The sequence below is a fragment of the Vigna unguiculata genome, chromosome 3 (assembly GCF_037176805.1).
Source record: "Vigna unguiculata cultivar grain cowpea cultivar isolate G323 ecotype 2 chromosome 3, ASM3717680v1, whole genome shotgun sequence".
Classification (NCBI taxonomy): Eukaryota; Viridiplantae; Streptophyta; class Magnoliopsida; order Fabales; family Fabaceae; genus Vigna; species Vigna unguiculata.
Genome location: NC_140794.1, coordinates 7161265 through 7186417, shown reverse-complemented (window position 1 = coordinate 7186417; position 25153 = coordinate 7161265). Strand labels below are relative to the sequence as shown.

The 25153-nt window shown below is 29.3% G+C and overlaps 3 protein-coding genes across 3 annotated transcripts; 1 reads left to right on the top strand and 2 right to left on the bottom strand.

Moving 5' to 3' along the window:
- Positions 1-1679: 1679 nt before the first annotated feature.
- On the bottom strand, positions 1680-9535 carry LOC114177925 (transmembrane 9 superfamily member 1-like). Its single transcript, XM_028063529.2, has 12 exons — positions 9282-9535; positions 7648-7846; positions 7459-7563; positions 4517-4534; positions 4329-4423; positions 4096-4248; positions 3842-3976; positions 3560-3726; positions 3271-3365; positions 2801-3174; positions 2289-2562; positions 1680-2132 (listed from the first exon to the last, which is right to left on the bottom strand). Exons 1-12 carry the CDS (start codon positions 9366-9368, stop codon positions 2065-2067), a joined length of 1770 nt encoding a protein of 589 aa, XP_027919330.1. The 5' UTR covers positions 9369-9535; the 3' UTR covers positions 1680-2064.
- Positions 9536-13743: 4208 nt separating this feature from the next.
- Positions 13744-18156, top strand: LOC114178610 (serine/threonine-protein kinase SAPK7-like). The gene is made up of 9 exons (XM_028064617.2): positions 13744-13875; positions 15182-15256; positions 15750-15851; positions 16065-16118; positions 16575-16667; positions 16760-16852; positions 16965-17069; positions 17756-17851; positions 17965-18156. Exons 1-9 carry the CDS (start codon positions 13753-13755, stop codon positions 18154-18156), a joined length of 933 nt encoding a protein of 310 aa, XP_027920418.2. The 5' UTR covers positions 13744-13752.
- A 4324-nt stretch (positions 18157-22480) lies between these two features.
- Positions 22481-23962, bottom strand: LOC114177284 (uncharacterized). The gene is made up of 2 exons (XM_028062561.2): positions 23389-23962; positions 22481-23177 (listed from the first exon to the last, which is right to left on the bottom strand). Exons 1-2 carry the CDS (start codon positions 23776-23778, stop codon positions 22584-22586), a joined length of 984 nt encoding a protein of 327 aa, XP_027918362.2. The 5' UTR covers positions 23779-23962; the 3' UTR covers positions 22481-22583.
- Positions 23963-25153: the final 1191 nt, after the last annotated feature.

Here is a 25153-nt window from a genome sequence, read left to right as displayed (position 1 = left end):
AAATCAACGAAAAAGTTACACTTTAGAACCCACCGCAATTAAACGTGGGACCACAACAAAAGTATAAAAACCCCATCGTCAAACCCACCACAAACGAGACCAACCCTCCAAACTGCTTGAAGACGAACTTCACCCACAAACAAAGCACAATTTCGAAGTCAAATGTATTGAAGTGGAATGTAAGCAGAAGAAGATTTCAGCAAATTGATTTTTCCCTTTCTCACAAACCCTAATTTCGTGCCTACGAACTCTTATTTTTCCCCTTTCTCTCGCTGCACAATTTCTCTTGCTACATTTAAGTTACGCTTACCTACTTTTTTACTTTTTAATTTAACTTAGTTATTTTTTTCCAAATTGTTAAAATTAATAAACACACTGCTAACAAAAATGCATAACGAGCCACGTCACACGTTGTCACTGTTCCGTTAACAATTTTAACATCGTTTGCTAAAAGGACTTGATTGAATGCAGTTTTACAAAATTGAGGACCAAATTGACTAAACAACGAAAATAAAAATCAAATTAAATATTTTTTACGAAAATAAGGACCAAATGTATATTTAAGACTTAAAATTAAAAAAAATATCAATTAATACTTATGACTAGTCGGTATCAACAATAATAGTTACACAATAAACGCGACTAGTAACCTAAAAAATTCCTCTACAATAAAAAGAAAATTTTCTATATTAGTTTATTATAAAACTTACGTATGTAATACTCAAATTTCAAGCAACCTAGCTTGTGGCTTGTGGGTATAAAATTTATGATGAAAATTTAGTCTTTATGAGGAAATAATTAAGATCTAATAATTCATTTTAAACTGTAGAAACTATTTAGTACATTTATATCATTCGAATAAATACTGTCGTTAACTTATTTATTTATTTATTCATTCGAGTTTTTTTGCCAATTCATATAATTTAGGACGAAAAATCCAATTAAAATATAAAAAAAAATTGGAAAGGAAAATTAATGAGATTGATTGACTCTAAATAAAAACGATTGAGAGTATTATAAAAGCATCATCAATAAAATTGACTGTATTAAAAAATTTCAAGATGTTTAATTAAAAAGCCATGTCATCAATTAAATATAAATAAAACTTGCACCAGTATAAAATATCTTAATATTTAGAAATCAAATAAGGAAACATCATTTATAATGTAAACTTGTAATCACTTAAATTATAAATGAATTATTTATTAGTTAGGATTACTTTAGAAACACTAAAGGCATTCAATTCCATTTGAAGAACACATGATTCATTCTTCACACATATTAAGAAGTAAATTATTATTTGCCAATACCTCTGCAACACAGGTTAAGACACATATGACATCAGAACCTGTTTAAATACTATTCTCCTTAGATATTTCTAAAATTATAAAAATCTTCAATAAACTAAAACTAATTTATAAATAAATAACTTTAAAACAGTAATCACGAATAAATTAACTTTAACTCGTGAAAAACTTGTTTAATTTATCCTTGTTTTTCTTACTATTGGAGAAATTTATCCAATCAAACTTCTAATCAACTTCATTGATTAAACTGGGAGATATGTTGTGAATATGCAGATAACTATTCTTATTCTCTTCCTTCCAACCTATTATGATCCTTGAAACAGTACAAGATATTAAAAAATATTTACACAGCAGGAAAACAAAGAAGACAGGTGATAAGAATGACATGTCAGATCTTTCATACAAAATTCAGATGCACCAAAATTCATTTCCGAGACTTCATCCCCTCTTTACATATATTGAATAGTTGAAACCATGTTGGGGAATTAGAAATCAGTCATTCAATGAGTCCTATTTTATAAGGGGATGAACACTAGAGTTGGATATTGTACTAATTATCTAAATTATATAAAGGCAATCAATTACAGCCGGGGAAAAAATCTCAGGGCTTCCCCAATATAGAAAGAATACACCCTCATTGTGATTCTACCTGTAAACATTGTTAGGTTCCCCACACATTACCAGAGGCTTCCTCCAAAAATTTATTCTCTTTAGAAATATAAGCCTATGGAAGTGCTCAGATCTGACTCGGAATACCTTAATCGCACTTGATATTTCTGTAGATCCTCCTGACGAATAAATTTGAACCCAGAAAACCCACAGCTCCTGTACATTAAATGAAAAATGATAACCCAATTCAGGATAAAAGAGCACACAAGGATTTATGCCGGAAAAGAGGAAGAAATGAGGTTTATTCGGCAGATAATAGGATATCCATCACATATAAACAGGATGAAAAATGAAATGACACTGAAGACTTACCGCATAGAATTCCTAGTCCAAGAGAAAACATCAGAGTGTAACCAAAATAGAAGCTGGTCTGGAAGAAACCTGACATCTTCGTCTTCATATAGTAGTAGTATATTGAGTACAAATACACATAAACAGCTGTTGAGGCAGCTGAAAAGAAAGAAGTCCATTGCCAGTGGTAGTTCTCAGCGTTTAACAAAAAGTATGTCCCCACAATTGTCACACAAACTGTAACGATGATAAGAATTAGAAAGACTAGCAGCATAAAGCCATACACATAGTACACCTGCATGCCAGAGGAGAAAAAAATATATAAGCCAATGTGCAGGTGTTCCATAGGTTCAACTGAAATATACGCATATTTTACTTTTAAAGACCAGTTTCAACAATTATTTTCCTTGATATTCCTTTGCTCTGATGACGCATGGAAAACTACTACATCCGATTCAAAACCAAAAAGTAAAAAAAAAAAAAAAAAAAACAAACTTATGACTAAAACAAGTCATGGTATTGGCTTGATTCACCTTGTAATTCCAGAAGGAAGTGAATACAAAATACATTTCAATAAATATGCTTCCAAAGGGTAGCAGTCCTCCCATCAGAGAAACCACAGAGGGCGTGAGGTACCACTTCTTTTCGGGAATGGGACGAGGAATAGTCTTTACACGACAGGGATTATTCAAAGCACCACTCCAGTTTCTTCCAACAACTGTGCCAAGAAGTGCTAGAGGGAAAGAGATGAAAGCCCAAATGACAAATACAATCACTATTGTGCCAAATGGAATTGCCGCTAGAGACCCATAGAATATAGCAATGGTGTTTAAGATAAATCCAATTCCAAAGCATAAGAATGGGAACAGAGAAGCTGTAAGGATCATGGATTTAATCCAGCTTTTACCTAACAAACAGACAAATAATTACATAATCATTCAAAACCAAAAGAAGAAATCTCAGACAGCCACCCAAACATGCATAAATTAAAGAAGGTTCTTACCACCATTCCGTGAGTACATTCCCCCACTCACATAACCAGAAATAAAAGATGTAAGAGCATAACACACAATGAAGGTAGTGACTATTGCTCCTCGCCTGACAAGCAACAAAGGAAACTTACATGACAATCAACAAAGAGCAGGAACAAACAACAAATTGTTCCAACTAGTATGAAGTAGAAATAATTGAATACACAACCACTGCCACAGGCTTATTGCATATACACTAAGGATACCATTGAATTCATTGTTCAGATTTATGTTTCAGTCAGTTGAAGGCTATGCACATACCCAACATACAACATCCCAACAATAGCCAACAAGACGACAAGAAGAACCAGCAATGCTAGCTGAGCACCTGTGCCAACAACAGCTGAAAGAATAACTAAGTTGCGAGGAGGCCGAAAAACATCACCATGCACAAGTTTCCAGCCAGATTCTTCACTAACATCTCTCTCCTGCCATCATGGAAGAAATGACCAAATATTCAACAATTACAACCACGATAGCTTCTAGAGGAAGAAAGGATTCATATTCCACAAATAATTAAAGATAAAAGTCTTGAAACCACACCAGACTTTCCAAATCATCATCTTCCCGAGCATATTTTGCATAGTCATTTCTCAGAGTTCGCATCAAGATCATTGACACCAATCCAGTAAGAAAGATAACCATCATGAAAGAGTTAAAAATGGAGAACCAATGAATCTACGGAAAAAGAAGGAAAAATTCTCAGTGACAGCTTAGGTATGATCAATATGCATTAACACACAGAAATTCACCAAACCATGAACAACACCATTTCAATTTTAAAAACATAGCTGTACCTGATGTTCAAAAAAAGGATGGTCCAGGTAGACATCAAAGCGGTGCCCAAAAGTGACATTGGTAGAATCCCATTTTACAGAATATGTCATGTCCAAATGTTTTCCTACTTCCAAAGGTTTTGGGATATCCTGAGTGAGATTGACGTGAATAATCTACAAGGAAGCAGACCTTAATATGAAGATTGATCCATAACCTGTCTAAGATAGCATAAGATATTCAAATAACGTCTGACCTGATCATTGTTGTATCTAACAATAATGTTTTTGTGTGTGTAAAGGACATGCTTGCCATCACCATTCTTATCAGGACGTATCTCACCAACATATCCTTAAAATGAGAAAATGTCGTAGATAAGTGATCAGCATGTGAAATACAAATTCATATCAAGTAAAGAAAAAGAAGAGGCAGTTCTGGACATACCCCACAAAGGTAGATCATCTGAACTTGTGTTTTTGTGGGTCACCGGGTAGACCAGAAGGAGTAAGAAACAACAGATGCTAGTAAGTTATTCAGTTTAAAAAGGGGAGAGTATTCAAGAATTATTAAATTAAACATACAAAAAGGAGAAGACTTCAGAACAAAACAACATTATGACAACTAACAAAGAACAATATTGAATATTATTCAACACCAAGATATTGAAAATTACTTAAGAAATTACTTCACAGAATCCTTAATTTCATACTTTCAGTTGTACTGCTGAATATATGGAAATTAACACCCGAAGCATATTAAAATGCTTACAAAAAACTAGTTTGGCAATCAGGATAAAATACAAAAATAGGATAGGATAAGACAAAATAAGCTCTTATACTATTTAATGTTTGATGTGGACTAGAAAAATCTATTAGAGATTATAGATGCTACCTACCCAATACTATGAGGTGAATTAGGAAAAGATATAAAACATTCTGTAAAAGATAACACAAACCATTTATTCATAAATAATTTATATAATATGTCTGCATATATTATTATATATAGGTATATATTTAAAGCAGAATAATATATCAGAATATATAATATAGTATTCTAATGATTTTTTTATATAGAATGAGCACGGGATATTTTGGACATTTCCATATATTCTAATAACCCATTTAAAAACAATACAAGTTCTTTAATCCAACTGCCTGAAAATCTTTTGTTGTCGCTATTGATGTCACCTTTTGAGTAAACTTTTTTTCTTATGCAACTTAGTATTTAGGGGAAGCACAAATTAAGATTCAAGATAGTTTTTTGAACGAATAGAATATTCATCAACCCATCTAGGTTCAAGAACTAATTGGATTTTTGTTATTGAAAATAATAGCAAACAATAGTGCCTCAAATTCAAAAAACTAATAACAACTTAAGTTTGCGCTCAATGCCAAATGCTAAACATCATTACTCCTATTGGAGATTCCATATCGATTAAGAGATATTACAAGATCGTAGTATATAAATGCATATGCATGCAAACCTCACTTCACAATTCAATTTTGTAAGGTTGACCTATGCCTTAAACTGACTTTCTAAATTTGTAGGAATCTATTCTAACGAGATTTGTTGAACTTATTGTGTCACCCTTTATCGAACCACTCACAAATATATAGTTTCAAACTAGAGATGTTTAGTCCTAGACAAAAGGAGGTATGTTATAGATCCCATATTGACTAAGGATATATGGCCAAATTATAGTTTATAATTGGGTGTAAACCTCGTGTTACAAGCCACTTCTATAAGACTAAATTACGCCTAAATCCATTTTCAAAGATGGTACAAGAGTATATTTTAGATAAAATTCATTCGACCTCATGTGCTACTTGCTATCAAGCCACTATTGCTCACTTGTAAATATTTATTCCTACACTCGGGATGTCCAGTCCTCGGCATGAGAGTGTTGGGGATCCCACATCGGCAACATATATGGCCAAGGTTGTCAAACTCGAGAGTTTACGTAAACTCGTGAGAGTCCAGTAAACTCGAATCGTAAACTCGTAAGAGTTTACTTTACATGAAAACAAATTTTATATAAATAATATCTTAATTCAAACCGGTCCATAAAATTATATAGCTTAAAAGTATTTAAAATAAATAAATTCATACAAATACCGTAAATCATAGATTCAAATATCTGTCTAATCCTCTAATGATATCATCATCTTCATACAAATGGTGCAGTGCAAGTGTGACTGTGTTCGACCCAAAGCTGAAATAAATTCAAACACTTAAACAGTGCACTGCAGCTGGGAATAAGTGAATAACATCCGCCAATAGAACACCCAAACCTAGGAACCACACTCGTGAACCTCGCTCTATTGAGAACACGCAAGTGGAATGGTTGTCGACGGCCACCGCGACGGCAAAGCGAGCAAGGATGACGGTAGGAGAGTGGTCGATGGGGAGTGCGAAGGCCGCAAAACTACTCGCGAGCAAGGACGAAGGCTGCAGAACTGCTCGACGGTTGTTGATGGCTACAGAAGTGCTCGCGATGGCCACAGGACAGGTCGCGATGGCCACGGAACAGGTCGCGACAGCCATGAAAGGGGTTGCGATGGCCACAGAACGACTCGCGACAACCACTCGACCCCGTTTCGATTTCCAATTTTTTCCCCTTTTGAACTCGCGAACTCGCTGAAAACTCGCGAGTTTGAACGATTCCGGCGAGTTCATTCACGAGTCCACCGATTCTGCTTCAAAACCGAGTTTGCTTGCGAGTTAACTCGCTGGGCATGACCAGGCACGCAAACTCGTCCGAGTTAACGAGTTAACTCGCGAGTTTGATAACCATGTATATGGCCAAACTCTATATAGAAGTGAGGTGCAAACCTCACCTTATAAGTTGATATTGTAGAGTTGAATTAAGCATAAAACTAACTTCCTAAGAAGGTACCAAAGTTTATCCATTTATCCTCACAAGGCTTGTTGGGCCTATAATGTCACCGGCTATTGGCCGCTATTAGAACACCCACAAATATGTAGTCCTACAAGATGTCCAGTTCCCAGCATAAGGAAATATGTTGAAAATCTCACATCGACTTGAGGTATGGCTAAATTATAGTATATAAGTATGTCTAGAAAACTAAAGTTACAAAATAGTACAGTTGATTAGTAAAGACAGAAGACACACGGCTGTTTTCCATTGATTGGAAGTATGATTATCTCACCCTCTTTGACTTTTTTAGTTAAACGGGTGTCTTTTTCCCCTAGTCTAGGGATGTGTGTTTCAATTTTTAGGTGTTCTCTGGTTACTTCTGCTATACAATTTCACATGTTATCCTATAATTCACTGTATTGACCAAACAAAAAATTCTCCAAGCTTCCAACATTTCTTGAATGTGCAATCATTTTATAAGTGAAAGAAAGAAACCAAAACATACCCATGAAGAATTCAAACCAGTAATTATTCTCTATTGCATCCTTGAACTGTTTCACCTTTGCTTCATTGAGATCTATCTGGCAAAAAACAGTCTTATCCACATTTCCTGAAAACAAGACAATATATTAAAGTCAGTTTGCCAACTGATAGTCCTTCTATGCAATGCATAGTATGACAGAAGCGTTCATACTTTGGAACTTTATGTCAATTTGGCTATCAATGAGTTCATTGCCACCCAAGACCTCACCAAGACCACCCCATTTGTGTGCAGCAGTAGCATTACTTGATGGATGACAAAATGGGAGGCTGTAATAGTTGTACGTTTCTTGTGGATTGTTATAAGGACCCAATTTGTTCACCCAAAGGTTAACTGGTTCATCACGTTGATACTGCAATAAAATAGAATACATTCTTTTAAAAACAGAAGCTGTTCACCAGTTGATACTACAAATGAATATTACATATTTAATGTTGCACTGACTCTGGGAAAAATTCTAGGGTAACAGATATAGAATACCAACTCAATAAAAGTTACAACTAATTATGGATAATGACAAGTAGGGAACCGTGTCTACAGAGGAAGCAAGGATACTACATGAATTGAATTATAAAACTGACCATTATCCAAATAAAAGAAGAAGAAAAAACAGTATCTACTAAGCCATTGACATAATTTATTATTTAAGTTCAGTTCAATCTAAGATAATCAACAATATAGTGTATAGTAGTCTTCTGGAACATATACTACTACATACAAATTGCCAAAGCTAAATGTAAAGCTCAAAATTTTAAACATTCTAGTAAACATGCAATGGGTGTCCACACGAATTCAATCTCAAAGTTTATGTAAGAAAATCCAAAATATTTGTCTTGGAAACCAATTTTATTCAGAGATCCAGATAACAAACTTGCTAGTATTAAAAAAAAAAAACAGCATATGATGTCCTGATTTTAAACATTACTTAAGGACTCTATATCAAACTAATTCACCATTAGAAACTTCCTATGTTAGGATAGAATTTGATTGACAATATCCGGATGCCCAGATAATCCTACAAAATAGTAAATTATTTTACAAGCCAATTTTTTTCCATGGAACCTTTTTCCAATTATAAGATTCCCAACAGACAGCAGATATGACTACAATTTACACTCACTCTTCTATAAACTTTCAACCTAAAAACAAGGTACACAAATAGAGTTACAGTGCTAGTAAAACCTCCAAGCATCATTACATTTTATTTTTCTTTTGTGTCCAATTTCAGTCCACAGTCATTTCACACATCCACTGGTGCATCCTTCTATGTCTTCAATGATAATTGATGCACACAACAACAACTAGCAAAGCCTAACCAGTAATCACCATGTAAGCTCTTCCACTTCCCACCTCAAAACTCACAATACAGTTTGGTGTTTCAATTACAAATTCCAAGCTAAATCCCAACCCTAAGACTAGCTCAGCATTAAAAAAATTAACATTTAAAAACAAGAAACCATCCAAGATCATGAACTAACAACAGAGCTGAAAGAGAAAAAAGAAGTCAAATAGAATCCTTTTGTGCAAAGAAAAAACCAATTATCGAACAGCAAATACCCACATTGCAGAGACACCAAGGTGTGAGCACAAGCAAAAACCCAGTTGAGATCTAACACTCGGAAAACCCAACCATTGCAATCTTATAAAATCCGAAGCTAAAAATAATAAAATTGAGTAGTAGCAAGAACTAAAAAGCGATAGGGTGGGCAGATCCAAATCCCAATGCAGCGCAGAGAGAGTAGATCGAATCGTAGAGAAAGAAAACGGGTGTTTGAAGAATTGATTACCTTGTGATCTGACTCCGAAGCGAAGGCGGAAGAAAGGAAGAGAGATATGAAGAGCGGGAACAGGAGGGATCGGTATAGGACGAACATGGCGGGGACAGGAGAAAAGAGAGAGAAGAGAATGGAAGAAAAGAACAGAGCAAGCAGGAAGCACTATAATTGTAATTTACGTTGTCCAAGAAGGAGAAATTAAGGTTACAATTACAGTACAAGCTGCGTTGAATTGAATGAAATGAAATGAACAACAAGGTGTGAATTTTGTTTGATTATGGTTTTTGTCTAAAACAGGAACCTCGAGTGAAACCACTGATCTAGTGTGGGCTCTACTTTCTGCACCCACATAATTTCTTCTTGCACCTCAATCTTTTGAAAGAACCCTTTATTATACCCTATTTGTCTTTTATATATTTGTAAGGGGTATTTTTTTTATTACCTTTGGCGGTGACAGGCAAAAAAAATGTCGGTGAAGTGTTTTCAACACCGAACTTCTACATATTACATCACTGAATTGCATTATTCATAAGTTTTACAATTTGGTTGTATTTTGAATTTTGTGTAGTTATGGATTCTATCAATAAAAATTATATTTTAGAAAATGCCATTTGTAATTGTAAGTGTGAAATTTGGAATTGTTTTGTCGAGAAAAGTATCACGTTATGATAGTATAATTAGTTTGGATTATTTAATTTAGTAATTGTTTTACAAAATGTTAGATAGATTAACTTGTAAAATACTTTCAAACTCATCTGATCTCGAATGTGAGTTATGACATTCAACATAGTCAACTAGAAAGTTGATTTGATAATTAAGGATTAACTAATTCCAAAGGGTGCAATATTTTTTTATGGATTGTAAATTTGAATCACTTTGTAATGTATTTTTTAAAATATAGTAAATTTATTTTATATAACTACAATTATTTTTTTAGGTAAATGTAAAACAAAGTTGACCCAAAGGATGTTGATAGTATTATAAAATTTTATTCAACTATTAAAAATAATTGTCTTGATATTTTTAAAGTAGACAAGATAAATGATGTATTTTGTTATTTTTATTGGAAGTATGAGTTAGTATTTGTATAAATGTCATGAGACACTAACTTTAAATTTTCATAATTGTACAAAAACGCACATTAAATATGTTATTACTATAACAATCCAAAATATAGAGTCAATTTATTAATATTAACATAACAATTTAGAATATCAAACAAACTTGGCCAAAATTCAAGTAAGAGAATTACATGAATAGATATATAGTGTATGTTTTAGTTCTTGGTGTCAAAGCTTCTTAAAAAAAATTGATATCTACAAAGATTAATACTAGATGAAAATTTAAGATTACACATTACATCATTTCCACATACATCAAACAAAAACATAAAAAACTTTCAAAACAACCTTTATTTTTATGGTTTAGTCTCGCTCTTACCTGCAAGTTTATATACTCACACAATTATAATGATCGTTGCAAGAGAACACGAACAAACTACAAATAAAAAGAATAAGCTAATGAAAATTTCAAACATACATATTCTATAAATTTCTATAATAATACATTTTTTATTCACATGCAAACTTAACATACATTCTTTTATGTGTGTCATGTCAAGCTTTTTTTTTTATCTTCTCTGAATACAAATTATTTTAAACATGTGTATTATTAGTGAGTACCATAAAATTAAATTTTTATCTATTGTATATGTATGGAATTAAATATCAATAAGATTACTAAAATAAATACAAAATTACCATCAAATTTTTCATATTGTTCTTTAATTTTAAAGAAAATTATTTTTATTTACTTTATTTTGAAAAAACTAGCAAATAAAAACTATTTAAGAGATTATAAGTGGAGATAAATTACAAAACTAATTAACTTGTAGCCTCTTGTTTTTACTGTAATCAAACTTTTATTATTTACATTTCATTTATATTATCCACCATCATTGTACTTACTCAAGTGGGAGGAAGAATTTTTAATATAGAAGTATTTAAATTATTAAGTTAAAATAATGAGATCACACATCGTGTTCATATATCTTAGAAGTATGCTTGTAAAAGAAAATAAAAATTTGTGTTTAATTCTTATTCATTTAAAATCTAATAATACGAGCATGATTAATCTATGATATAATGAACCGGAAGAAAGTGTTACGATAAAATCCAGAATGAATAAATAACAAGTTGATAATAACTTCCAATTCACGTGTGAAATGTTAGTTCGATTTAATTTGAATATAATATTATATTCAAGATTTATATATATATATATATATATATATATATATATATATATATATATATATATTTTGTTGTATACTTAGTTTATATGATCTTTTAATGAAAATTGGATCCAACAAAAAGTAAATATCTAAATTTTAGGAAGACTAAAAATACATTTTATCTTATGTATTTGAACTAAAAAAAGTAAAATTTGTTAAATTTGCATCGATATATCTCAATAAATTAATTTAAATCAACGTAATTATAAATTTCGAAGTAATTTTCTCAAAATTTTGAAGTTAATGGAGAAATTAATTGGGAGAGAAACATAGAGAGCATAATAGGGTATAAATTTCAATAAGTACTTATTGATATTTAGAATAAATAAAAAATCTATCTTAAATAAATTGATCGAAAAGAACAGAAAATATTGGATTGATCCATCATACTATCATATCAGTGATTTTGTTTTTAAAAGTAAAACTATTATGATTTTATTCTTTATTAAATTCAATTTTATATATTTATTTTATCAATCTTGGAAAACATTTTTTTTTAATTTGTTTGTAAGATCTTGCATTGCTTTAGAGTATAAAGTTTCTTAAGATTTATTTAAATGATAAATTTGTACTCTAAAATATTAAATGACTTTTGTAGATTCTAAAATGAATTTTCTTTAGTAGAAGTGGCTTTAAAATATGGATTTTATTTTTTTTTTTTCATTTTGAAGATTTAAAATTTTCTTTATCCTTTAATATACGATCTTATTATGTTTAAGATTTTTTTTTTAAAACACGTGTTCAGTCAAATTTCCACAACCTTTATTCAATTGTGATTATATAAAGTCATTCTATAACCACTTAATGCCTCAAAAGTCGTTTCGTTCCATAAATAAAAGAAAAATCTTAGATTCGTTTGGTTATTAGAAATGAATACGATATATTATAATTTAAATAAAAGTATTTTTAACTTCTTAAGAAAGGATTATTTTTCAATATGTAACTTAAAATCTTGCGAAACTTGTTAATACTGTTGTCTAATCCTAGATTCTCATGTATGATAAGATTTTTAATTTTGTTAAGTATCTAAAATTACATCTAAAATAATTTAATTATTTAATAATATTATAATATTTGCATTGACAGTGTATGAGAATTATATTTTATTCACAATGTTCTACTTCATAAAACTTGTTATTTAATATTTAAATTAATTATATATAATTTTCTCTAATCTATAAAAATACAAATTTTCTCATTTCGTTTATATAAATTTTATCTCTATTTTACCTTTATTTATAATTTGTAATAATTGTACAACGTAAATAAAAGAAAACTTATAGTGAAATAAAAGTATAGTTGTATTAAGCGTGCGTGCTGCTTTAAATTTTTAATTTTTAATATAAAAAATATTTACAAATACATAACATTAAAATTAATATTAATTATTAAATTTAAAATCCTTAAAATAAAATTAGGAGATAGAAATTGATTCCACATTTTAAAATATTAATTTTATCCTTTAAAATATAATTATTTATTAAATTGATCGTCATTTTTATATATATTTTTTATTTATCAATAATTATTCTCTCATATTTTTTATATATTTTAATTTAATTTTAATAAATATAATTTTATTTTATATATTAACTTAATAATAATATTATTATCTATTAATATAATATAACGTATATTTAAAAATTATGTATCGTTCTATAGTATAAATTAACGAGTTTTTCCTGAAAAGATTTACGCTGTTTCAGTCGCATTCAAAACTAGATATAACTTCAACTAGTAGCCGTTAAATGCCTCAAAAGTCATTTCCTCTTTAAAAATTAAATTTAACCATTACAGATAGATAGTGTATACGTTTTTAAATATACATTATAAATATATATAAAGATGATTTTTAATGAAGTAATATTAATTTTTTTATCAAAAGAAAAATAATTTTGAAAAATACGAATTATGTTAATTATTTATTGGAATCTGATTATTTGAGATTATGTATGACATGATAAGATTACAGTATTAGAATAAAGCATAAGTTTAATGTGTAGATTTTGTCTTATCTTTAATTATTTTTATAGATTTGTTTATCTTTATCATTTATGAAAATGATAAGATCTTATATCTTAAACATTTGTGTATATATATTTGTTAATTGATATCTTAGATTGATGAGTGTGAATTTAGAAGTTTGATAATTGAATTGTGATTAGGTTTGAAGAAGAAAGAGAGGAATTAATGGAGAAATACGAGTTGGTAGAAGAGAATATAGGCGATGGGAGAGTTGCAGTGGTGAAACTTATGCGTCACAGAGAAACCAAAGAACACGTTGCTGTCAAATTCATGGAACGGGGACATAAGGTACACTATTTCACCAATCATCTTCCTTTTTTTTATAATTTAGGGTTTTCTTACATTTCATTCATCAATTTAAGATGGTGTGATGCTGTTTTACAGCTTCAACTATTGAATTCTATTATATGGAATCAACTTGGGATCCCAGGATTGTTGAGTTTTTTTTTTTTTTTTCTAAATAATTGTGTTTTATTTATAAAATGTTTAAAAATAGAATTTAGATTATGATAAAATATGTTTTCATCCTTAAACTATTATAGAAAGTATGGTCCGTTTTAAAACAAATTATAAAGTTTTTGTCATATTATAAAATTATCATCTCAACAAATATATGAATTAAATATGTTTTCAATTAATTTAAATTTTGATATGAGATTGAAATTCATCTTTATTCAAAATTTTAATATATTTTAGTTTTTAAATTTTAAAAACAAATAAATAAACTATTTTTAATTTAATTACGTTAAATTTTATATTTTATTAATGTGTTAAATGTATTTTTCATTTAGTTGACACTGAAACGTATATCAGTTAAGAAAAATGTTTGACAAATTTTATTATTAATTAAAATATTATATCTATTAATTTTTAAAATTTAAAAACAAAAATATTACCAAAATTTAATATATAAACAAATTTTAATTCCGCGTTAAAATTCAATTACTAAACACATGTTTAACCCTAAATATATTATAGCTTACTGTGAAACTTTCCTTTATCACATTAAGAAAACATCATAATTTGTTGAAAATGATGTTTTATATGAAATATTCTAAGAATGTCATGCAATTTGTTGTAAAAAATTAAAAAAAGAAAACATCTCTATTGGAAAGAATATTAAACACTTATGTGTCGTTTCTGGGAATAGTTTGATTTTTTTTTATAAAGTAGTCTTATTTTTTTCTTAATGTAGGGTGATTTTTTATTTTGAAAAAGATTGAATTTTTTTTCCTGAAAAAACAGATGAATATTTTTGTTTTGGTTATTGCAATTTTTTTCTTTTTCTCTAAAATTAAAAATTACTATTTGTATTTGATTTCATTTTCAAATGAAAATAATACGGAAATAACGTTTTAGTTTTAAATATAAAAACACTTTGAAAATGAATAGAGAAACCGTGGCATGACTGTAAATACCAGCTACTCTTCTTTTAATTAAATAGATACACCGTTAATGATTATACATTGATTAAAAAGTATTTTTATTTTATAAAATTTACATATTATTTTCAAAGTTAATATTTTTAAAATTTGTTTTCAACTATGATTTATAATTTCATCATAATTTCAATTATAATTTCTACCTTTGGCAGATTCATGAAATGGTGGCAAGGGAAATCATAAACCATAGATCTCTTCGTCATCCCAATATTGTTAAGTTCAAAGAGGTATGATCCCCTTTTGTTGTAAAAACTTTAAATTACTTGCTTTGACTTCTATTATTATAATTTAATTACATGTAATTGTGGATACATATTTATTTTAATATATAACACTATATTAAAGAAAACAAATTTATTATTAGTTTATTAACTCCACAATCATAAAAAATATGGAGTTATACAATGTATAATTATAATAAAGTAAGAATAATTTCATATTCATAGGATCATGGGTGTAAACTGAAACAAATATCAAACAATTGTTCTTCATCTCTGTCCATGAATCTCTTATTTTAAATAATAAAAAGTAACTTTAAAAAATCGTAATAAGATTATAAATGTTGTCCCATATAAAATTAAAGTTATGCTACTTTAATCATACAACATAATTGAATTTAATTAATTGTGTAAAGAATATTAAAACCATTTGAATTTAATTAATTGTGTAAAAAATATTATAATAAGAACAAGTGTTTAATATGGATTTTGAAGTTTGCAGGTAGCTCTGACTCCAACACATCTTGCAATAGTTATGGAGTATGCAGCTGGTGGAGAATTGTTTTACCATGTTCTTCACCAAAGAAGAATCGCAGAAGATCAAGTATGTTATATTACTCATTTTTTTTCTATTCAATGTAAAATTTAAATTTATTTTTGGATTTCCAACCGTAGCCTATCTTAACCATTAAAAGAATATGCAATTTTAAACAATTAGTCAAGTTTTATTACAGTGAACATGTTTAATGACTCAAAAAGTTTATTTATATATTATCCAATTTGTTTTGATTCTTATTGTGACTGGTAAATCTTTCAGGCTCGATATTTCTTCCAGCAGTTGATCGCAGGAGTTAGTTATTGTCATGACATGGTAAATGAAATGCATATTACTGTGTTATGTTAAGTATGTTTTTAGTCATGAAATTATAATTTGTTTATATATGAAATTTTGGTATATTTTGGTTCTCAAATTTTAAAATAAATAGCTATAGTCCTTTTAATTTAGTTATCATAATTTTTTTGACATGTCAATGTGTTTTTCAATTGATATCGAAGTAAGCACATGTCAAACGGCATCAACAATTTAAATACTAATATGACATGACACACGTTTGACACGTCAATACAATTTAACATAATTTGATTAAAAAAATTATATTCATTCAATTTTTAATCAAGAGATCAAAATATATCAAAATTTTGGACAAAGACGAATTTTCATTTTATAATAAAATTCAGGAATTAAAAATATATTTAACCTGAAATGAATTGTTTTGGTTTTTTATGTGTCAGTAGCAATATGATTTTTGTTTCCCTTCTTTTGTAGGAAATATGTCATCGAGACTTGAAGTTGGAGAATACCTTGTTGGATGGAAGTCCAGCACATCGTCTTAAAATTTGTGATTTTGGCTATTCTAAGGTTGAATCATGAAGTTCATGTTTACATTATTGAATTAAATGCATTGTTAGATACTAATTAATCTCTACTTCTGATAATCTTCAATTTTGTAGTCATGTCTAAATTATTCGAGGACTCATTCAATGGTAGGAACTCCAGCCTATATTGCACCAGAGATAATTTCTGGGAAAGATTATGATGGAAAGGTAATAAGAGCTTCTAACCTTAGATCATGAAAAAGAATAAAAGATTCATGTTCATATTATATGGTAGTTCTATTCAGTTTTTGGCTAATGTGTTTGTTTTCTACTTGTTCAGTTGGCAGATGTATGGTCCTGCGGAGTAATGCTTTATACAATGCTTGTAGGAACATTGCCATTTGAGGACAAAAATGATCGTCAAAATCTCCGAAAAATGGTTCAGGTAATTTGCTTTGTTTTTTAAGTTTAATGTAAAGAGTTTAAAATGAGTCGAAAGTACTATGTTAGATAGACTGGTCCATAAATCTATTATTTTTAGGTTTTTATCGAAAGTAGTGTCATCTTTTATACAACTTGTTTATAACTTATTAGTACCAAATCTTTCGGTCGCTCCTCCTAAAAATCTCATATCTAATTCCCATATATTATTGTAAAAATTTTTATACAACTACAAGAAAATATTTGATTAATGACAAATTTTAGTGACAAAAAATAAGTAGTCGTGACCAATTTAGATATCAATTTATAAACGAGAAATTATTGGTGACTAAAATAGTTTCAAAAAATTACAATTGGTCTCTAGATTAGTAACTAAAATAGTTTTTATTATGAATTGATCTCTAAAATGATCACTAACATTAACTATATAAGTTTTGGTTACCAAAAGAATTAGTTTCTGATTACGAAATTGATTTTTAAATTTGTCTCTAAACATATTTTTGAGTCATAAAATTGGTCACTATTTAATAATTTTCATGTAATGTAGACTCTAGATGTACCAGAAATCACTGCAATTATAACTTTAAGTAGTTATTGCAGAAGTTTTTGTTTTATAATAATCTTTGCCGATAGATTGACCATGTCTTATGTCTAGAGTCTTAATGATTTTCTATGTATACTTTTATGCAGCGAATTTCGGCTGTTCAATACGAGTTCCCCCACAATGTTTTAAGTGAAGGCAGTAAAAATCTGATATCTCGTATTTTTGTGGCAAATCCATCAAAGGTATGTAAAAGAACATGAACATAGTCATACATTTGTAAAGAAAAGAACACTGTTGCATGATATAATGTAATACTAAGCGTATGTTGTAACTCTGCTTTATAATTATGTTGTAGAGAATCACCATGGAAGAAATCAAGTCACATCCATGGTTTTTGAAGAACTTGCCTATGGAGTTATCAGAAGATGCTCACTATTTCTACCTCAATCAAGAAAATACAAAATATTGTGTTCAAAGTATAGAAGAAATCATGAACATTGTCAACGAAGCAAAAACCCCACCTGTTGCTTCCAGTCCAAATCTATAATTGGTAGAGGAATCCATGAAAATTATTATGCATGAGAAGTGAGACAAGGAAGCAGAAACCATTCATTTTTTAGGATAATGATAAATTAGATTGTTTTGGTTCATTTTTTTCCGAAAAGTAAAGGCCAATTCTCTGGTTGTATCTATGTATAAAATTGAGGTTTATGACAAAGTTGAATTGAACATTTTTATTAAAATGGTACAAGGTTTTTGTTTATAAGTATGATGTGTTTGTTTTCTCCCCTCTAAATATTATGCTATGTTATGTCTTCATAGCACAGATTGGAAGTGAACTATGATGTCTGTGCTCACTGCATCACCTGTCTCTATCTTTCTGCAGCGATTTAGGGTCAGGTTTCTAAATCTACAATAATTTAATCTTTTCTCTGTTTTTTATTTCTTTGGGAGAAGCATATTTACAGTGGTTGAATTATTAATCGTTGTATGATAGTTGTTACTTTTTTGAAAAATAATTTTTTACTATTAATTTTTGACAATTTTCTTTTATAATTTTAGGTGACATCTTTTAAGTAATTTTTCATTTTTTTATTTTCTCATTCTTAATATTTTAAAACTATTTAGAAAATGAAACATTATGTTATGAAAAAAAATTATCAAAATTTATTAATCAAAATATCATTATCTTACTTTTTTACACTGAAATCTAAAGAAAAGTAGATCATGTTTCAATTCATAAAGGAAAATGGAATAAGAGAAAGCGAAAGGAAAAAATTTCCTTCTATTTCTGATAAATATATTTTTTTCTCAAAATAAAAAATAAAAAATGAGATGAATCTTACACATAGCATTTTCCCAAAATCAAATCTGAAACGTCAACTTCCTTAGGCACATACAATGAATTTTCAGTGAGCAATCCTCCTAATTTTACAGCAGAAATGAAGCACACTTTTTGCAAATTTTCAACCAACGTGGCTCTGATAGCGACTCTTATTGATAAAGACAACCGTATTCTTCACATTAAGGGATTATGCCTGCATCTCTTTCTCATAACACATCATAATAATAAGAGAATATGTCATATATCCATTGTTCCATGCTCTTCACATTTTTTATTTTATTTTATCTTATCTTCTTTTCCTACTTTCTATATTTTCTTCAAATTTATAATCACCCATTTAACTAATTAACCCTTCACTTCTTATTGTTTGCTCTCTAAATTCCAATTTATGAACCTATTAATTAGGAAACAAAATTTACGTTTCTTTTTGTTGTTTCGTGAAAGTAATAGTTATGAGAACAATGTTGACCATATCCTTCCTGCTAAATATGCTGAGGTATATATAGAAAGAAAAAAAAAATCTTTTCACAATCATCTTTTCTTGAACTATTACTTGAATTCAAATGATGATAATAAATAGAAGTAAAGTTTTAAAATAAAGTAGAGAGAGAAAGAAAATGGTTTTGTATACTAATACTGTTCGAGACACTCAAATGAAACCTAATTAAGTAATTAATTAATATCCTAATCTTAAGGGTAAAATTAAGCCATCTTCATTTGTTTTTTATTTTAGGCAAGTTAATTTACTTTTCTCTTTGGATTTTCCAGCGTTACATGTTAATGTTCGATTAGGAGAAAATTATGTTTTCTTTGAAAAGATGGGATAATTATAACACAAATTAATATAAGGTTTGATCTATATATGTACTATCTGTCAATTTTCTTTAAAAGTCAACAAATCATACATTGATAATGTAAAATGATTTGAAAAAAATGTAAAATTTTTTGTTTGTCGTGTAGGATATATAAAATCATCAACTTTATAATAATTTTTTAAAAATAAAATACTTAAAATAATTTTTAATAGTTGGAAGTATAAATTACACTTATATAATGTATTAAAATAAACTGAGTTGATACAGAACAACAAATACAAATTTTAATAACTTGATAATTTATCATATGCATGGAAGTTGTTTCGGTACACCCAATAAATCTCACATTATTCAGAAGTCGAAATCAAACGCAATTTAAATATTCATTTCTTTCTTTATCTTCTAATGCACCTTTTATGGACGAAATTGTTACATGGAACTCCATGTTCCAAACACAGTAATTTCCGGTCATTATTTCTGACAATTTTGCCGGATCGACTTGAATTGGGTCAGAAATAATATTAAAATTCATATATTTAGATTTTTTTCCCCCTCCAAGTAAACCCACTACACTTTGAAAAGGTAAAGCTAGAGAAAAAATTCCTTTTTCTCTAATCCACCATGAACATGAAAAAATAGATTTCTTTTTGGTGACACTATTAAATTAGTTGATGGATAGAAAATTACATATCGAAGAAAAGGAAGGTGAAAAGAGATTGTGAAAGAGGTGAAAAAGAAAGGTTGGTATTATTTGATTAAAGTAGAAAAATTTATTGTTTAAGGTTCTTCCTTTGTCGAGGTAGGAGGCAGCACAATCCTATTTTGTATGTTATAAATCATTATCGTATCTACTTTCTTCTTTTCCCAGACAATCAATTTTACTTTAACTGAGGAATATCTGTTCTTGTTGTTGAGTTATCAACCACCATTGGGAAAAGAGACCTTTTTTTCAAAGATAGATTTCACATACTATATTTTTAGGTTTTTAGCCTTTATAGGGGCCTCTCTTATCTTACTCTTAACCATGTCAGATATACCGTTAACCTTTTTAAGACTATCTTATTTATTTCTCTATGCATACTTTCTTTCTTTTCTTTACAAGCAAAAAAAAAAAAGTAATAATTAACCATAAATTTGTGTCATGAACTTTCAAAATGTAATCTAAGAAACACAATTTTCTTTATCCTAGAGAAGAGCATGTACTTATTTGATACATATGGTTAATGATTTGAGCATTAAGGTGATATGTGTACACCATGTTGATGCAAGTGGTCCAAAAAATATTATATAAAAACTTACCATATTTCTCTCTAAATAATAAAGAACTAACTTTCTTTTAGTGGACAAGAAAATTCAAGAAATTAATTAGATTTCATTGAGAATCTATGAGTATAAATTATATATAGAGTAAATTTTAGATTTTATTAGTGTTATGTCTTTCAGATAAATTCTTTCTTGAAAAATCTATAAGATTTTAGATAATTACAAAATAAAATGTTAGGTTTATAGATGAGTTTTACTGGAGAGAGACAGAATATCAATGAAACTTAAATTTAACTTCGTCAAATATTGACACCACTCTCAAACCAAAAATTTAAGACAATAAATTTAGGAGTCTTTATTCTTCTATAATTCTTTACTTTTTTATTTCTAGACAATTTAAAACTTAGACTTACGCTTACATTCTTAACTTAAACAAATGGAAAATTAACTCATCTCCTATCTTTAATAAATTTATATCATTTAAGAGTTAGAATCAAAGAAAATTTAAATACTGATTCTTCTTTCAATCCTTCGGTGTTTTAAAAAAAATAATCGTAACAGAAACTGAGTTTTAATTCTAATGCAGATAATACAGAAAATAATGTAATAAACGATATCATCTCAACTAACTTCTTATAAAAATATTAATCTATATTCAGAAGTTTTTAAGTTTCGCATAATTCAAAAGTTTCTTAGATCTAATTGAAGTTTATTGATGAAATCTTGTGCAGTTGTAAATAAAAAAGTGTCACCCTGATTAGAACAATGACATTAACTCATATTTAATATTTTGTAGTCCTAGGTTGAATATGATATTAAATATACTAGCGAGTTATTAATTATAATAATAAAGATCTCTTGTTTTATGTCTGATATGAAACATTTGTTTTTGATATAAGATTGCAGAGGAAACTGTGCAATACAGTGAAAATATCACAGGATATACAAAATATATTCAATATTGGGATATTGAGTGGGAATTTTCTCATACAAAGATACTACAAATATACACAAAATATCTCACTCGACTCCATTGATGAAGAAAAAGCATCAATTTTTATTCATAAACTATATGTCCCTTCTAATTTTTTTTTTTCTTTAAATTTCTTCCATGAAAAGAATGCTACACCTCTGCATAGAAAGAGGTTTCTCTTACTTGAAGGCTTTGGCATCTTAAAATTCTTGTTTTTCATGTATGAGAAGAGTTAGTAACATGTAGCTTCACTTCAAAGCAAGTATCACATTCCCTTTTGCATTTTTTTAACTCTTCTTTTTGTTTTTCATTTGAAAAGCTTCAAGCCCTCATTACCAAAGCCACCTTGTAGATCAATTCACTAAGCAAATAGAAAAAAATATAAGAGTTTTTACATATAATAATAATAATATAGTATTTTTAGGTTTAATAGTCTCACATCCTTTAGAAATTCTTATTTAATATCATACCGATATAAGAAAAAAATAATTATGACATTGCTTCTATTTTTGAACATTTTTTATTTTCTTCCAGCTTTACTATGGCATGATAAAACAAAGTTAATTATATACATATCTCTACTTATGAGTACACATATCCAAAATCTTCTTCCTTCCTTCGACAATTTCATCAAAGAAATCATCAAGTTGCCCTGTTATAGTCTCAACCCCACATCTCAACAAGCCAAAGCAACGTTTGAAGTTGTCAACTTTTGATTGGATCTCACACTCTGCATCATAACCCACCATTCTCTCCAACTCCATTTTCAATTCCTCCATCGCAATCTTTGCTTCCTGAAATTCAAGAAGCAGAATCCCTGGCTGCCCATTACACTGCTCAATCTCCTCTGCAACTTTCTGCTGCAATCTCGCCATGGAAACCACAACACCTGATCCAAAAACCACGTGCCCTTCATACCCTTCTTGCTCAAAGCACGAGGAAGACCAACAATATGCAACTCCACATAGCAGAATCATGAGCAGCAATGAACTCACACTCCTCATTGCACAAAGCACTCCTCGGAAACCATTGAACTCGTTTAGCTTCGATTCCACACACATCTTCTGATTCAGACATTCAGACAATGCCTCAATCCTTGTTTCCATCATGCTTTTGTTTTCCTCCACCAATCCTAGACTCTCCCTTTGACAAACATTTATGGCCCTAACCATCTGCAATATACATGTGTGTGTCAGAACATGTTTTCGGAAACTACCAGAAAGCAAAGAATCACATCAAACGTGGGAGTTTACACCAACCAAACACACACTATCAGACTCGGAGAAACTAAATAAAAAACAAAACTTGATTTAGTTGTGTGAAGGGAAGTGAAACACTGAGGTTTTGACTAAAAGTTTGGTACAGAATTTGAGGTATACCAACCTGATGTGAAAGCTCTGGAGTGAAATGATGGTAACCATGGACTAAAGAGGTTATATTGGAAGCAGTTGAGGAATAGTTTTCTATGCCATAAATGGCTGATTTGAGGACATGACAGATATCCCAAAGTCTTGAGCTTTCATCCATGTATTCATCGAGCCATTTGCCTCCAACCGGTAAGCAGAGTCTTTGAATCAAAAGGGTTAACTTGGAGTGGAAGGACTGGAGGGATGAGAGAACCTGTGAGATGAATTGGATTGACATGAAGTGATGGGAGAGGAAGGATTGGTGAAGGTCATTGAGTCCTTTGGTGAGGAAGTTGTAGAAGCCATTGACAGAAGAGTTTTTTGTGCAGGAAGAAGAAGAAGAAGAAGAAGAAGAAGTAGTAGTCATGATGATGATGAAAGGTTGGAAGTAGAAAAAGGAAGTGTGGTTGAAGGGAAGTTGATGGAGATTGATAGGTTTATATAATTGGAAGATTAAGTTGAAAAGAGATGAAGCAATCAAGGAAGTGGGTAGCTTAGAGGGTTCTAACTTTTTATGGTGAAAGTCACTGTTGGGTGCAATTATGGCTGTTTCCTATAGAGTGGAGAGGATGATTGGGAATCTGCTGTTCTTACTTTTTATTCTCAAACCTTCTCTCTGTTCATGTCAAGAGAGAGTAAAATCAAAACAAACCATTTTTCAGAATATACCGTCTTCCATGTGACCTCATCATTAGAAATAATTATTGTATTCTTGAGATATCATCGGTCTTATCACCATTTTATTTTTAAAAGATGTATAAAAGAATGAAGAGTGTTGAAAGTTTTAGATGAATTAGAGATGAAACTAATTTATAAATATATAAATAGATACAATTATCGTCTTATAAGCTGATTTTATGAAATTGAATTAGATTTAAAATTTTATAAATGTTTTTAATATATTTTAAAACTTTAAAATTAGAGATTCTATTAGAAGGACGGTAGAAAATGGTTTTTCTCCTTTTGTTATTATTCCATGAAGGAGGTTTGAGTTGTGGTACTATTGGACACAAAAGTTAGACTAATTTGACTGAGATTCTGCTTCTGATTCTTCTACTTTGATTTGGCTTGCAAAGTGGTTCTCTTTGTTTGGCTCCTTCTTATTTTATTTTCTCTTTCACCATCACAATGAACTTTTCCATTATGGTAGTCTTAAATAGAGTGGCACGTAGTTCATTTCTGGAAAAAGAGATGAATGATAGAGTTCTGCAAGATGACAATAATGGAGAGAAAAGATTTTTTTTCTCCTTTTCCACCCAACATATGAGTTTGAGTGTTAAATTAAAGGAGCATCTTCAAGGTACACTCCAAAAATGGGGAGTGTGAGGCCAAAGAAGATCAATTAAAAACTATTTTAATTACCATTAATTTTTATTTTATAGATTAATATCTAAATTAATCATTACAATAATTAATTATTTTTTATTATTAAAATTGATCACTCATAAAATATTTTTCATTCCTTTATATATATATATATGAATTTTTATTAATTAATATTATTATTCATTGATTTATAATAATTAAATTATAAATTTTATTACTAAATACTAACATCATTTTTATTTAAAAAAAAATCTGTCCTATATAATTAAGTTGTATTCATTATCTTCTAACATTTTATGTATCCGATCAAAATCTCTTCAACAACTCGTTCTATATCACTAAACTGAAATTTTGATGACATTTTTATTTTTACCTAATTATTTACAATAACTTAAAGCACTACAAAGCTTGGAAGA